At 37.9% G+C, this 12,913-nt stretch overlaps 2 protein-coding genes, 1 long non-coding RNA gene and 1 pseudogene across 5 annotated transcripts in view; 3 read left to right on the plus strand and 1 right to left on the minus strand.

Annotated features, from left to right (window-relative positions):
- LOC144628429 (uncharacterized) overlaps positions 1-12,913 on the minus strand; it is a 40,145-nt gene that overhangs the window by 25,708 nt on the left and 1,524 nt on the right. Inside the window, exon 3 of one of the 3 annotated variants that reach the window (XR_013566255.1) lies at positions 6,151-6,197. The exons of the other annotated variants lie outside the window; for them this stretch is intronic. This is a non-coding gene — a long non-coding RNA (uncharacterized LOC144628429). Of the gene's footprint in view, positions 1-6,150; positions 6,198-12,913 lie in introns of those variants that run through there. 3 annotated transcript variants of the gene reach the window in all.
- LOC144628672 (uncharacterized) lies at positions 1,753-4,988 on the plus strand (annotated as a pseudogene).
- Positions 7,601-9,099, plus strand: LOC144628673 (uncharacterized). Its single transcript, XM_078486807.1, has one exon. The coding sequence runs from the start codon at positions 7,969-7,971 to the stop codon at positions 9,097-9,099; it is 1,131 nt and encodes a 376-aa protein (XP_078342933.1). The 5' UTR covers positions 7,601-7,968.
- LOC144628753 (uncharacterized) lies at positions 9,164-12,834 on the plus strand. Its single transcript, XM_078486873.1, has 4 exons — positions 9,164-9,390; positions 9,857-10,018; positions 11,202-11,620; positions 12,215-12,834. The coding sequence occupies exons 1-4, from the start codon at positions 9,183-9,185 to the stop codon at positions 12,455-12,457; spliced, it is 1,032 nt and encodes a 343-aa protein (XP_078342999.1). The 5' UTR covers positions 9,164-9,182; the 3' UTR covers positions 12,458-12,834.

The following is a 12,913-nucleotide window of genomic DNA, read 5'->3' on the forward strand; positions in this document are numbered from 1 at the left end:
AGCCAAGAATGGGCCAATTTTTGCTCATTGCTAAATACCTGAGTTCTCACTTGCTAGATGTGAGTGAGGCCTTGATCTGATAGCGTAAGAGTAGCTGCTTGTTTTATAATGCCATGATACGTTGACAATTGCTTTGTTCGGTCATCTTTAAAGTACTTCAGCATATATTGGTTTTCTTTTTCACATACATTTGATAAATTTGGCCCGTGCCTACCGTGTGCCACGAAACTATAGTCTAGCTCACACCCCTTCAAAGGCTGTGACTAGTGATATCTAAAAATACTCCTTTTCCGGGAAATAAGAGCTAATTTCCTTATTCTTCTTTTCAATCAGTTGCAATCTGTTCAATGACCGACAGCCAAAAGTGCTTCCGCAATTATTATTTCATTCGTGGGAAGGACGAAATTCTATGCTTTGAAAGGTTGAAGCCATTCATAGGGTTGAATTGATATAAAATTGCTGTATATCCAAGACCTCACCATCCTTGCCGTCATGTTACCGTTTATAATCATCATTCTTGATTTGTTTCCAAGTCAGTGAATCTTTTGACAATCTTTAGTATATTCTTCACTGACAAATGACTTATCGCTAAGGCTTGAAAGTGTTTCGTGTCAAGAAATTCGAAAGGTGGTTTTCCCCTAACCTTTGACCAAAGATAAGCTATATCTTCTGACAGATGTAACACAAAAACATTCGTAAGTGAATATTTTCCAGCTGACTCGAGTTTATAGCCAATAAGAGTGCCTGAAAATGAGCTATCTGATATCAATTTATAGCGAATGACTTCAACGATCTGTTTATAGATTGAACGAAGAAACCATATCGGCTTAGTAGAAGTCTTGTGATTGTGGTCTTGTGACTTGTTCAGTCAGAATTTGCAAGAAGTGTTGTGCAGACTTGGAAGCTGTTGCATGAGCTATAGGATAAGTGAAGTAAGCTGGAGTTGTCTTAAATTGCCTAAACAAGCAACGAGTGACTTTTTACCGGTGCAGCATGAACGGGAAAACACAGGCGTTGAACTCTATGCGTGTGTTTGTGTGGTCACAACTTACAAATATGAATATTCAAATCTATTCACTAATTGTTGTTTTGAATATTTAAGCTTAGAAAAATCGGCTTTTACGACTGAGTTTTTGAAATAAAATAAATAAGAAAAATTTCCGCATAGGGTGAGTTAGTTTTTATGCAGGTTTTTTGACGAATTTAAGCTTGTAAGAGCGCTTATTTGTTTAATGTTTTCGACTCGTATATATAATACAATTATTTGCATGCGGCGTGCAATTTATTATCGTCGGAGAATCCACTACTGTTTCTGGAATGTAGTCGATAAAACTTTATTTTCTCCACTCACTACTTCTCTTAACATTAGAACGTCAGATTATGACAGTAAAATAAAGAAAAGTAGCTAGTAAGAGCGGGCTAGCCCGTATTATTTCAATTTTCTTTAAAGGTTATAAGGAAAATGGCCACCTTTGGATCTTACGAGCTTCACACGAAAGAAGGGATTATCTTCCTACCCATAGTATTATACACATAGTCCCAAATGAAAATTAGCTTAGTGGTCCACATGCAGGTATACCTACCCCCAAAGGCATGAAATGGTGCTTTTTTTCGGGGAGTGACCAGGGGCTCCAAATGCAAATTAGTTTAGCATCCAGGTCTTCTTGGTTGAATAAAAGCCCGGTTACTCATGTATTGTGATCGAACAACGAAAGTAGTAAACAGAGAAGTAAAGAAAAGACTTTAGTGGTAAGATATTGGCTTTTAACTTAGAAAAACTCCACTTATTCTATAGCTCATGGCTGTTGATACCTGTCAGCAGTTTAGCTAGTTTGTAACATGGCTTCAAGTATACCAACCATATTCTGGGAATGTGTCAAGAAACTTGAAAACGAAGATCAGTCGCTATTTCTTCAAAGATTTCTTTGTGACAGAGAACCAATCCACAAATTTGCTGATATAAAATTAGGCGACCACTTAGTGAGGAAATCCACTGCGGGGAAGATTCAATACGAGCATCATTTCATCTGCATCGGAATTGAAGTAGATGAAAAAGGTGAAAGGAAGCCAAAGATCATCCACTATTACAACACCGTCTCAAGCTAGTTGGGATATGAGCTCTACTAGCAGCCTTGCCTCAGGAACAGCTTCTGGAAAGCTGGGGATAATACAAGAAATGACATTGCCGCACGAAGACTTCATCAAGGATGAAGATGAACTACAAGCGAAGGGAAGCGAAGTGGAAAGAGTCGTATGGCCAGAAGAAATAAGGCGCTATTCTGTACCGGAAGTTATACGTAGGGCTCGGGAGAGAATGGGTGAGTGCGGTGAGAAGTGCTATCATTTGACGAAGAACAATTGTGAATCATTCGTAATGTGGTGCTTGTGTGGCTTAAACATCAGTCTGCAGGTGACTCCACGACGAAAAGCTCTCTTCGAGGCATGCAATGCATTTTGTAAGCTGATTCAGCACGCGATTCTGCAAGTTTTGAAGAGCGCTGTAGCGCGTGGAACAATGCGCGGTGCAGCTAGCCGAGCTCAAAAAGATCTTCCAGAGGTTGGAGTCGTGGTCGGCGCGGCATTGACTGTGCTATTCGAGATTATTATGGTAGGAATCAAAGTTTACAAAGCGAACGAGAAATGGAACTCAGAGACTCAAAGGACAGTGCAGAATGCAATGGAGTTGACAATTGAAAGTATCATGTTTTATGTTCGTGTTTTTTTTTTTTTTTGCTTTATTTTACTTTCAACTAGACGTTGAAACACCACTTGTATTCCTTCCCTGGTTTTTCTTACGCTAATCTTTGCAAACGTAACACAACACTTTTGTGCGTTTGTACCAAGATACTTTTGTTTTCCTTGAAAATACCGTAACGTGATACATTTGTTCGTTTTTGTTTTGTTTCACGGCGACATCGATAGCATTTGTTTTCCTTTCTTTAATAAAGCCAAATATTTCATTTTAATTTAATTAATTTACGGTTTAAACTGCACGAAAGACGTTTCTCAAGAAGTAAGGAACAAATCTAATAAAAAAAAATCTCTTTCGAGAGGTTTTTCAAAACGCAGTACAGCTAGGATATTTGTTTCCTGGTTATCAGGAGTTTCAAGCCCAAAGTTTCGGTGCAAGTTTTTGCATTTCCTAATTACGAAAGCGCTTGGAAAGAATCAAAATCTAATTTAATTAATTTGCGGTTTTCACTTGGTGCCACAGAGTCTGCAGGAATCCTACCGCAAACACGCAACACAAGCAGCGTTCATGAGAGTTCCAGAAAAAACGTTGACTAAACTGCGCATGCGTTTGGTGCAAAGTACTTTGCCCTATAAAAGAGAAGTACCACAAGGAGAGCAAAGGGTTTTCTGAAACAAATATATACCTTTGAGATCTTCATATGAAAGTAACGTAGATATGCTCTAGGTTTTACCTGGGGGTACGGTAAGGTGCTCCCCACCCCCTACCCCCTTCACAGAAATAATTAATTAATTGATATTAATTAATTAATTGATTATTAAAGTTTACACCATAGCGCCTTAGCGCGTTAGAGGTTTAGGGGTTTAGCGGACGACAGCCCCAACAAACCATCACAATAGTGCATTCTGCACTAAAAAGGGAGTCTTGATTAAATCCAGGAAGGAATTCATCAAGGAAGTGATTGATACTGTGCTATTGGCGCTTACTCGTTCGGGCGGAAGTATCGTCGGAATGTTTGTCGGTGAGCTCACTAATAATAGCGGTGGAGCTGTGCTTGGGCTCTTCGGTGGACATATCATTGGAATGGTAATCCCAACAAGAACTGAATCTCTTGCTCGGCTAATCGAGAAAAAAATAGCCCAAATGCAGTGCCGTGCAGTGTGAGTAATGTGAAGTGCACTGTAGTGATGTAGTGTGCTCATACGTATGAATGCAATTCCAATGATTTTGTTACACTAATTGTTAAAAGAGACACTGTCATGGGGATTTTAATGCTTTTTGGTGAAAAGTACTAAAATTGGCGAATAGGTCTTCTCGTACATGAAATGCACTTAGTTCATCAAGATGGAGATATAATGTAAATTGTTGTTGAAGGAAGAAGGAGCCATAATAATGTTAAGGTGTTTTTCCAGTCCACAAGGACAAAACTTGAAAAAATCAGCCTGACATTTTCAAGTTGAGATCTAAAGTTCCTGATGGCATCACAATTATACGACTTGTTTATTGATTTTTAACAAATTGGACCACCATTCATAGTTTCCGTGTCTTTAGGCTCTTGAGTTTTTAAAGTGAATCTGGTAAATTGCTCGAGTTTATATACAATCAATCTCGTTATAAGTAGGTAAGTAAGTGAGCAAGCAAGAAGTCACTCAGTCAGTAAGTACGTACGTACGAAGTAGACAGGAGGTAGGTTATAGACATAGTTTATTTCACCGCGAAGAGCTCAGGAGCCGAGCGTAGCTCGTTAAAACGCTCTTGTAAAAAAAAAATTAAAAAAAAATTAAAAATTAAAAATAAAAAACGTTTTAAAAAGGTAAAAAGTGTATACATGTACAAAACTTGATTTTGAAATGAATAAAAAGAAATCTATATAAATATAACTTTAGTTAAGAAGTATTAACAATTTCAATTAAAAGCTATCTAAAATTACAATTAAAGAGGTCTTTAAAAATTACAGTCAACACAAAGAGCAACTGCAGCTGTCTTCTAAGGATGAAGAAGGTTTGTGGGTAGCTAGGGTTGGTTTTTAGGTATGAAATAAACAGTCAATGTTAATATTGATTTTTTTGACACTAAAAAGAATTTTTCTGAAATTTCTTTACTATGGTTTTTAGGTAGTTTGATAGGTAGGAAGTAAACGGTATGGTAGCAGGGTATCTACGTGGCTGGACTCTTCATTTTAAAGCGACAAAGGACAGAGGGATTTACATTATAATATACAAATCAGTACTGAGAAATCTAAGTTTCCTGATAATCGTGCTTGCCAGTGAAAAAGACGAAGTACAAAAATTGATGTGATTACAGTTTATGACAATTAGACTCCTTCTTTAAATGAGCTATGTCACGGTATTTTAAGTCATTTTTTTGATTACTTTCAAATCGAAGGAAACCTCAATTAATAGGTTTGAAGCGTAGAAAAACATCAAAGATGTAAAAAAATTCACAAGGCCGGATGGTTTCGACTGACGAAGATTAAGATTAAGACAGATTACGACCATGCCTTACGCAGTGCTGACGAGACCCAAAGAGGACGAAACAGCTGTCCACTGCTAGGCTGGTGTGTTACCTCAGTCTGGAGATGAGCAAAGTGCACATACCTGAGCGTAGTGAGTCCAGTTCACTAATAAACATAATTAAACTTGAAATAATTGCCAATTTTTTCAAGATGTGTTGTCCGTGACGAAGCTCCTTTAAGTAATTCAGGTCTACCACATACTAGTGAATTGAAACGGTAATTAAAATGTAAATGAAATGAAAAATGCGCCAGATGGTTGTAAAATGTTTCCATACGTTTCGGGGCTACTGCCCCTTCTTCAGTGGAAAATGTGAAATGCCATCTAACGGAAATCATATACACTTTTATAACCCACCCATTATTTTTTGCGCGCGCTCATTGGACAAAACGCATCACGTGGTACAAAATCGGAAGACGGGTATCAGCAAATATACCCCGTCCGATTTGATATCCGTCGCCCGATTTTGTAGGCAAGCACAAAACAAACGGATGAATTCATGTTATTCAACTCTAACTTTTAATGAAATCACAGAGTTAAAAAATCACGTAAACCATTCAACTTACATTTGTTTTTTACCACAGTTACGCCGGGTTTATTACGTAGGTTTTTTCCTATAAATTTACTGGCGATAAAGCGCGTTGTAGAAATCAATTGGAGGGTTATAAAATAAATAAACCTCTCCCTGGCTTGCTGGTATATTGGAGGATAATGCCCTTGGCTGAAGGATTGTCCTCAAAATTTCACAGTTGCCCTCGAAGCGAACTGTTCATTTTTCGACAATCTTTCAGCCTTGGGCATTATCCTTCAATATACCAGCCGCCTGAAAGGGTTTATTTACTAAGTACATACTAGTATCTAGGTTTTTCTGCTTAAGGATAGCCTGCGTCGCAGACGTACTTTAACCCCGGACTTAACCAAGGGTTTAGTTTTGGCGCAGCCGCAGGCTGATGACATTTAATATCCTCCCCTTGAAATCACTGTCAGACTACCTTTGAGTTAAAAGTAAATAAAATGATTTATCCCAAACTACCTTATTGTTACTTATTTTCGCGGGCACTTAATTTCGCGAAAATGGAACGGTCATATTTCGCGGGACTTAAATTTCGCGATTTGGCCAAAAAAATACGATTACAGGAACTAAATTTCGCGAAAATTGTCAAAATACTGGTCTACAATAACAAACAGTAAGTCTCAAAATTGGTCCAACTGATTTTAATTTTCCACTGCAACAGTTTCAAATGACACTGAACAAAACCATATAACAAAACAAAACTTTAAAAACAGTTTGACATGTTCCTTTGCAACAAAGTAGAGCTAGTTTGACGACTATACCAAGGTAATTAAGTAGTAAACTGACGGCAACGTTGAATATTTATAACGAATTATATAGAAGGGTATTATATTTCGCGTCGTTATTTTTCGCGAGAACCTTTTTTTGCGGGTCTTAAATTTCGCGATTTTTTGAAAATCGCGAAAATCGCGAAAATTAAGTCCCGCGAAAATAAGTAACAATAAGGTATGTATACTTGTTTACATGCACATCCTCGGAGAGCCAAGGGCAAGTATAATTATCAATTATACTTCATTTGCGGGAAGGAAGAAATACCATGCTTTGAAAGGTTTAAGCCATACATGAGGTTGGAATTGCAATAAAATTACTCAAAAGGAAAACAATTTTTATTGCATTAAAAATGGCCACACGCAAGCTTTTATTTGCGCCTCTCTGTTATTGCGGTGTTCAGCAACCCCAATGTCCACTTTTTTAAAACGAAAGCAGAAAACCGATTGTTTTGAAATATTAAAGCCTTACTAGAGTTTTACTACACTTACATTACAACGCAAACATCATTGGCATCTGTTTGGGTGAGGTCTTCGTCTGACCTTTTGCAATGGAAATCCATTTATATCCAAGCTGTTGCTGCTTATATTCATTTCGATTTATTTTCATGTCAGTGAATCTTTTGTCAAATATTCTTTACTGAAATCGAACGGAATCGTGGTGAGGGTGATACATTCTCGTGACTTACGTTAAAAGGCCCCACTTTAAGGCTTCAAACGTGTTTCGTGTCTGAATGGTGGTTTCTCCCTTTATCTTTTTACCTCTTCTCGTTTCACAAATTTCTCTATTTTCTCCGGTCATTGTTGACCTAAACATGATTTGTGATCAAGGCACCCGTTCTCTGATTCCGTGTGCGACAAATGCAGACTGCAGGTCTGCAGTCTTGCAACACCGGAACGTTTTTCAGGCTAACCGGAGTGTTCTACAGCCCGGAGCGCTATTCAGGCCAACCGGAGTGCAAGTCTGCACTGTCTGTGGGTCTGCGGCAGTCTGCATTTGTCGAACACCGCCTCTGATTTGCTACCATGCAGTGCATTCACATTGGATTCGTGTTCTATCGTCGCATTCGAGTCCGGTGAAAAATGTTCTCCAAATACGCAGACGTTTATCGAATGACTTAGTAGCGTGAGTAAACATTGTCGGTAGCCTGATAAACACTAAACATTGATAATTTAATTATTCATAATAATGTATGCGTCGGGCGAACCCAGCTTTTGACGTCAGTAAATTTTCAAACCAATCAGAGCCAGCAAATAAGCTTATTTTAGCTAGTGACTTTATCGATGTAAATAAACTGAAGAGGGAAACCCCCTTGTTACTATGTTGTGATGTTATATAAGTGAAAGCCACCCGAGCTTCAGGTAACAGTCTTTTAAAGTTGCAAGCATTTGCTAGCAGTTTTTTGCAATTTTACGGTCGACATGGTTTTAAGTTCAGCGCCTTACATCTGGAAAGATATCGAGAAACTTAAGAGCAAAGAGCGGAACCATCTTCTTCGATGGCATCTCCAAGCTAGTGAACCAATTCACCGTTTTTCTGACATAAGAGTAGGCGACCACCTAGTAAGGAAAGGTTCTCCCTTTGGTGGGTCAGTTCAATACGAACATCATTTCCTTTGCGTCGGATTTGACTGTGGGCGACCAAAGATCACCCACTACTACAACACAGCGAATAATGCTATAGCGCAAATGATTCCTACCGGTCTTGGCTCGGGTACCGCTGTTGAACAGTTGGGAATAGTACAAGAGATGACATTACCGCACAAAGACTTCATCAAGAACGAAGACGAACTCCAAGCGAAGGGAAGGGAAGTGGAAAGAGTCGTGTGGCCAGAGGAATTGCAACGGTATTCTATTGAAGAAATCATCGCGAGAGCCGAGGAAAGGAAAGGCGAGGATTTGTTTGACATAATCGAGAATAACTGTGAATCGTTTGTCATGTGGTGTTTATGTAATTTAAACATCACTCTGCAGGCGACGCCAGTACGAAAAACTCTTTGTGAGACAGCTCGTGCCATACTAAGGGCAATTTGGCACGGCGTACAGCAAATTCCCAAAATGTGTGCTGACCTCATCGACGACGTCGGCGTAGCGATTGGCAAGGGTACAGCGCGTGGCGCGGCGCGCGGTGCAGTAAGCCAAGCTCAAAAAGCTCTTCCAGTGGTTGGACTCGGCGTCGGCGCGGCAGTGACTGTGCTAGTTGAGGTCGTTATGGCAGGATACGGCATTTACGAGGCGAAGAAGAAAAGGAAAAGTGGAGTTATTCAAACCAGGGAGGAATTTATCAAGGAAGTGACTGATAGAGTGCTGTTGGCACTTTGTCGCTGTGGTGGGAGTATAGCGGGAATGTTTATCGGTCAGCTGGTGATACCCATTCCAATTCTTGGAGGTCTCGCTGGAGCTGTGCTTGGGCTTCTTAGTGGGCATGTTATCGCAAAATTCTTCTCAAAAACAAGCACTAAAACTCTCGCAAAGCTAATCGAGAGCATAGTAGCCAAACTGGAAAACGGTAATGGTAACGGTAACGGTAACGGTAGTGCAGTGAGGGAATAATAAAATTAATAAAAACAATATTAATTTAAGTTAACTAAACAAATATCCATTACTTTATAGTGTCTGGTAATGCCAATTTTAAAATGCAACGTACATGCCTAACGCTTTGTGGGATGACACAACCAACAACAGCAGCTCCACTCATTGTAGACAAGAATAACGTGGACAAGGGTCTGGCCTCACGCTTCTTGTGGATCTTTCCAAAGCCTGTCTTCAGCAAATTTGCTTCATTGGAAAAGTCAGCAAATGAAGAATTAAAGGAGGCATCCACAAATTTCACAATTCACCTTGGTAATTGACAGCTGCATCAACTAACAATAAATAATATAATTAACAGTCAATTGCACCTTTCAGAACTTCACAAATTATGAAGTAAGCCCAAAATAAAATGACCATTAGCGTTATCGGCACCAATTTTAACTATCAATGCAATAATAATGTATAAAGGTATCATTGTAATATATTATAAGAACTGATTCAACACTCTTCAAGGACTTTGCATAGCATGTTTTATATCTTATTTAGCTTATGGTAAACAACTTCTAACAAGTGTTTAAAATGAAAACTTTTGAACCATGGAATTCAAATTATCATAGTTTAACATCAAACAAAATAGAATAAACCTAAAATTCAATACCCATATCAAAACCAGGATTATTACAACAGATTTTAAATTGCAGGGAGTTGAGTAAACTGATGTGAAAAAGTTGGTTGCTGCTCCAACTCAAACAATGTAATTTTGTTTTCTTTCATCCAGAGGATATTATCATACAAATATTGAAGGGGTCAAAAGGAACAGCCACCCAACCAAACATCTATGAACTTGAAATTACTGATGAAAACAGAACGTACCCTACAGCATATGATCTGTGTCAAGACATCTTGGAGAAAGAGTGCTTAGACGATCCTTTCATTTGTGGTAAGTATCAAACTCAGCTTCTATAGTTTCCTGAAGGTTATTCCCTAGTAAAAGAACCCGTCGTAGATTTCTGATGAAATTTTCTACACTGAACTAATTAATCAAGTTGAAACACGTTTTTAACTTAAAAACTCAAAATAAAGCAACATTTAACCATGTTCAGACAGTACTGTTAATCAGTAGTAGGAAGGGGGCTTATAACCAGATTTGTTTCTTTGTTTCCAGTTAGATGGGCCTATAACCAGGGGGGCTTATGAAATGTATTTTTAATTTATTAACTGCGCATACAGTTCACGTTCTGCAATTAGTTTTCTTTTCTCAGTGACCAGACTGATGCCCCCGCAGGCCCGTTCATCCAGTCACGCGTCACGCAATTTTTAGAAGCTAGAAATCACCTACTAAGAAGAAACTTTATAACTCTTTGGTCTTAATTTATTTAGCATGTTTTAGCGTGGAAAGTTCTAGTTTGAAGCGTTTGCCTCAAAGAAAATAGTAAATGTTGATGCTTTGAAAGAAAAATATACTTTAGCGGGCTAAAATCTGTAACTAAATACCATTATGTTGGTGTCAAAGAATGTGTTGACATGACAAGTTTCACTTTCGATTGGCTAGACATCGCATCACGTAATGTTTTAAAGCTATTAATCGCCTACTTAAATCTTTGCGAATCGTTTGGTTTTTACTAAACAAATTTATTGTGAAACATTTCTCTATTAGCGTAATTTTTTTGGGGGGCTGTGTCATAGAAAGCATTTTGGAGATATGAAGAAAAATTCCCTTCACAATCATGCTATACGTCATTCGATAGGCTAGGGAAATTCCCAATACCATTACGTTGTTGTCAAAAAAGTGCTACCTAACATAACAACTCTCACTTTGACAATTTTGCGAATCTCTTAAGCAATGAAGATAGGATTCACAATGCAATTCCATGGAATCACTTTTTAATTAGTTAATTATTACAAAAGTAATTCATTAATACAGCTATTTAAATTAATGTGTTGCATTCAGGATTCAAGACTGAATGGTGCCATGGGTAATATTAACATCTCCCAAAGTTGATTTTGATAAATAAGACATGATTAGTACATTTTTGGTTTTTTGATATAAACAACAGTTGCCATGACAAATCTTAAATAAGCATATTACCAATATCTTTTAAAATTTATTTCATGCCATGCAGCTCTATTCTCAAAAGCCAAAGGACAGTACCTGCGCCTGGCATTGCCACTCCATGCCCTATTTCAAGAACGCCCACTGCCCGCACGTTTATCAAATCAAATTCCAGAAACAGTGCAGGAGGCATCAATCAAAATGATTGGACTCTGCATAGAACACACAGCACTACTGGCAGGGAGAGACGTAAAGGATGGCAGAATCACAGCATCTGCATCTACAACAACTTCAGCTACAACAACAGGTCTAACTGCTGACAACAGACTCCAGCAAATGGTATTGACGTACCCTGGAAAGTACGTCAGTGCTTCAAAGCTGAACAACGTCAGCAAGTTCCGTCGTGATGGTGGAAAACAAAAGGTTGTAATGGTCTTCACTGCCTTGGAAAACAAAAACCTTGGTGCAGTTCATTTCAGCAAAAGCAGAGTAAGTACAAACCAATGAATTAAACTAACAATAATCAGGGTGTTCATTAGGCATCGGAGATCGGAGAAATCTCCCGCTACTATGTAGAATTCTCTGGCTAAATTTCAAAGGCCCGTACCTATTTTTTTTTATTAACATGTGGAACCCTTTAAAAATCATCCTCCAGTTACTTCACACCATTCTCCTGCTATTACAATTCTAAATGATAACCCTGAATAATTGCCACTTGAAAAAGTAAAATATAGCCTACATAACAGCCAAGCTTTGAAGCCCATTTGACCAAAGCTTATCCCAATTTCCATAACATGAACAATTATATGCATCTAAGAAAAGTTTGTTTGATTCAGAGTGCACTAACCATGAAACATTGTGTCTCCAAGAATTATTCCTTGATAATAAAATTAAAAAAACAATGAAATGTTATCATTACACAGCGTCTAAAAGGCTTGCTGAATTATTGACATTGAACATTTTACACTCTTACTGTGGATGGGGGGGGGGGGGGCACTAGCCTAACGGATAATGTGCTGGACCCCAGATCAGGAATATCTTCTCTGAAATATTAAATTTATTTTTATCTTGATTGCATTTCAGTTGGCATTCTTCATTAAAAAGGACAGTACCATCCTCAGTGATGAAGAAATGCCAGATTTTCTCTTAAGCCTCGAACAACTTGGCATTACATTAGAGGCATATAATGGTGCTTATAACAATGACGAGCATCCTCTTGCGGTGGAATCCATGACCCATTATGAGCAAAGTCAAGGAAAGGATCATCCACCACCTAACAAGCGCCAAAGAGTGGATGATTCACAAGGCACCAGCAAAGAACATTAGTGACAATTCTTTTATTTTAAAAGGTCAACTAAAACAGGGTCCACAATTGACTTTATGATATCAACGCCAGCTGTAGCCTAAACTTAAATTTTTTTCAATTGTTCAATTTACACTTGAAGACAAAATACTTATTGTTCTAGCGTAATTTCGTCAAATTTAAAAGTTATAAACAAAAGTTCAAGTTAATGAACCACTTTTAATATGTTAAATGAATAAAAATACTTTTATTACTACCTTTAGGCAAGGAACAATTTTCAAAATATTGATTTCAAAAAACATTACCGGTATATTGATCCACACTTTGACAAAATTGTTCAATTGTTCAATTTACACTTGAAGACAAAATACTTATTGTTCTAGTGTAATTTCATCAAATTTAAAAGCTATAAACAAAAGTTCAAGTTAATGAACCAGTTTTAATATGTTAAATGAATAAAAATACTTTTATTACTACCT

Source organism: Oculina patagonica, chromosome 10, assembly GCF_052425735.1.
Source record: "Oculina patagonica isolate OP01 chromosome 10, crgOcupat, whole genome shotgun sequence".
In the NCBI taxonomy this organism is placed as follows: Eukaryota; Metazoa; Cnidaria; class Anthozoa; order Scleractinia; family Oculinidae; genus Oculina; species Oculina patagonica.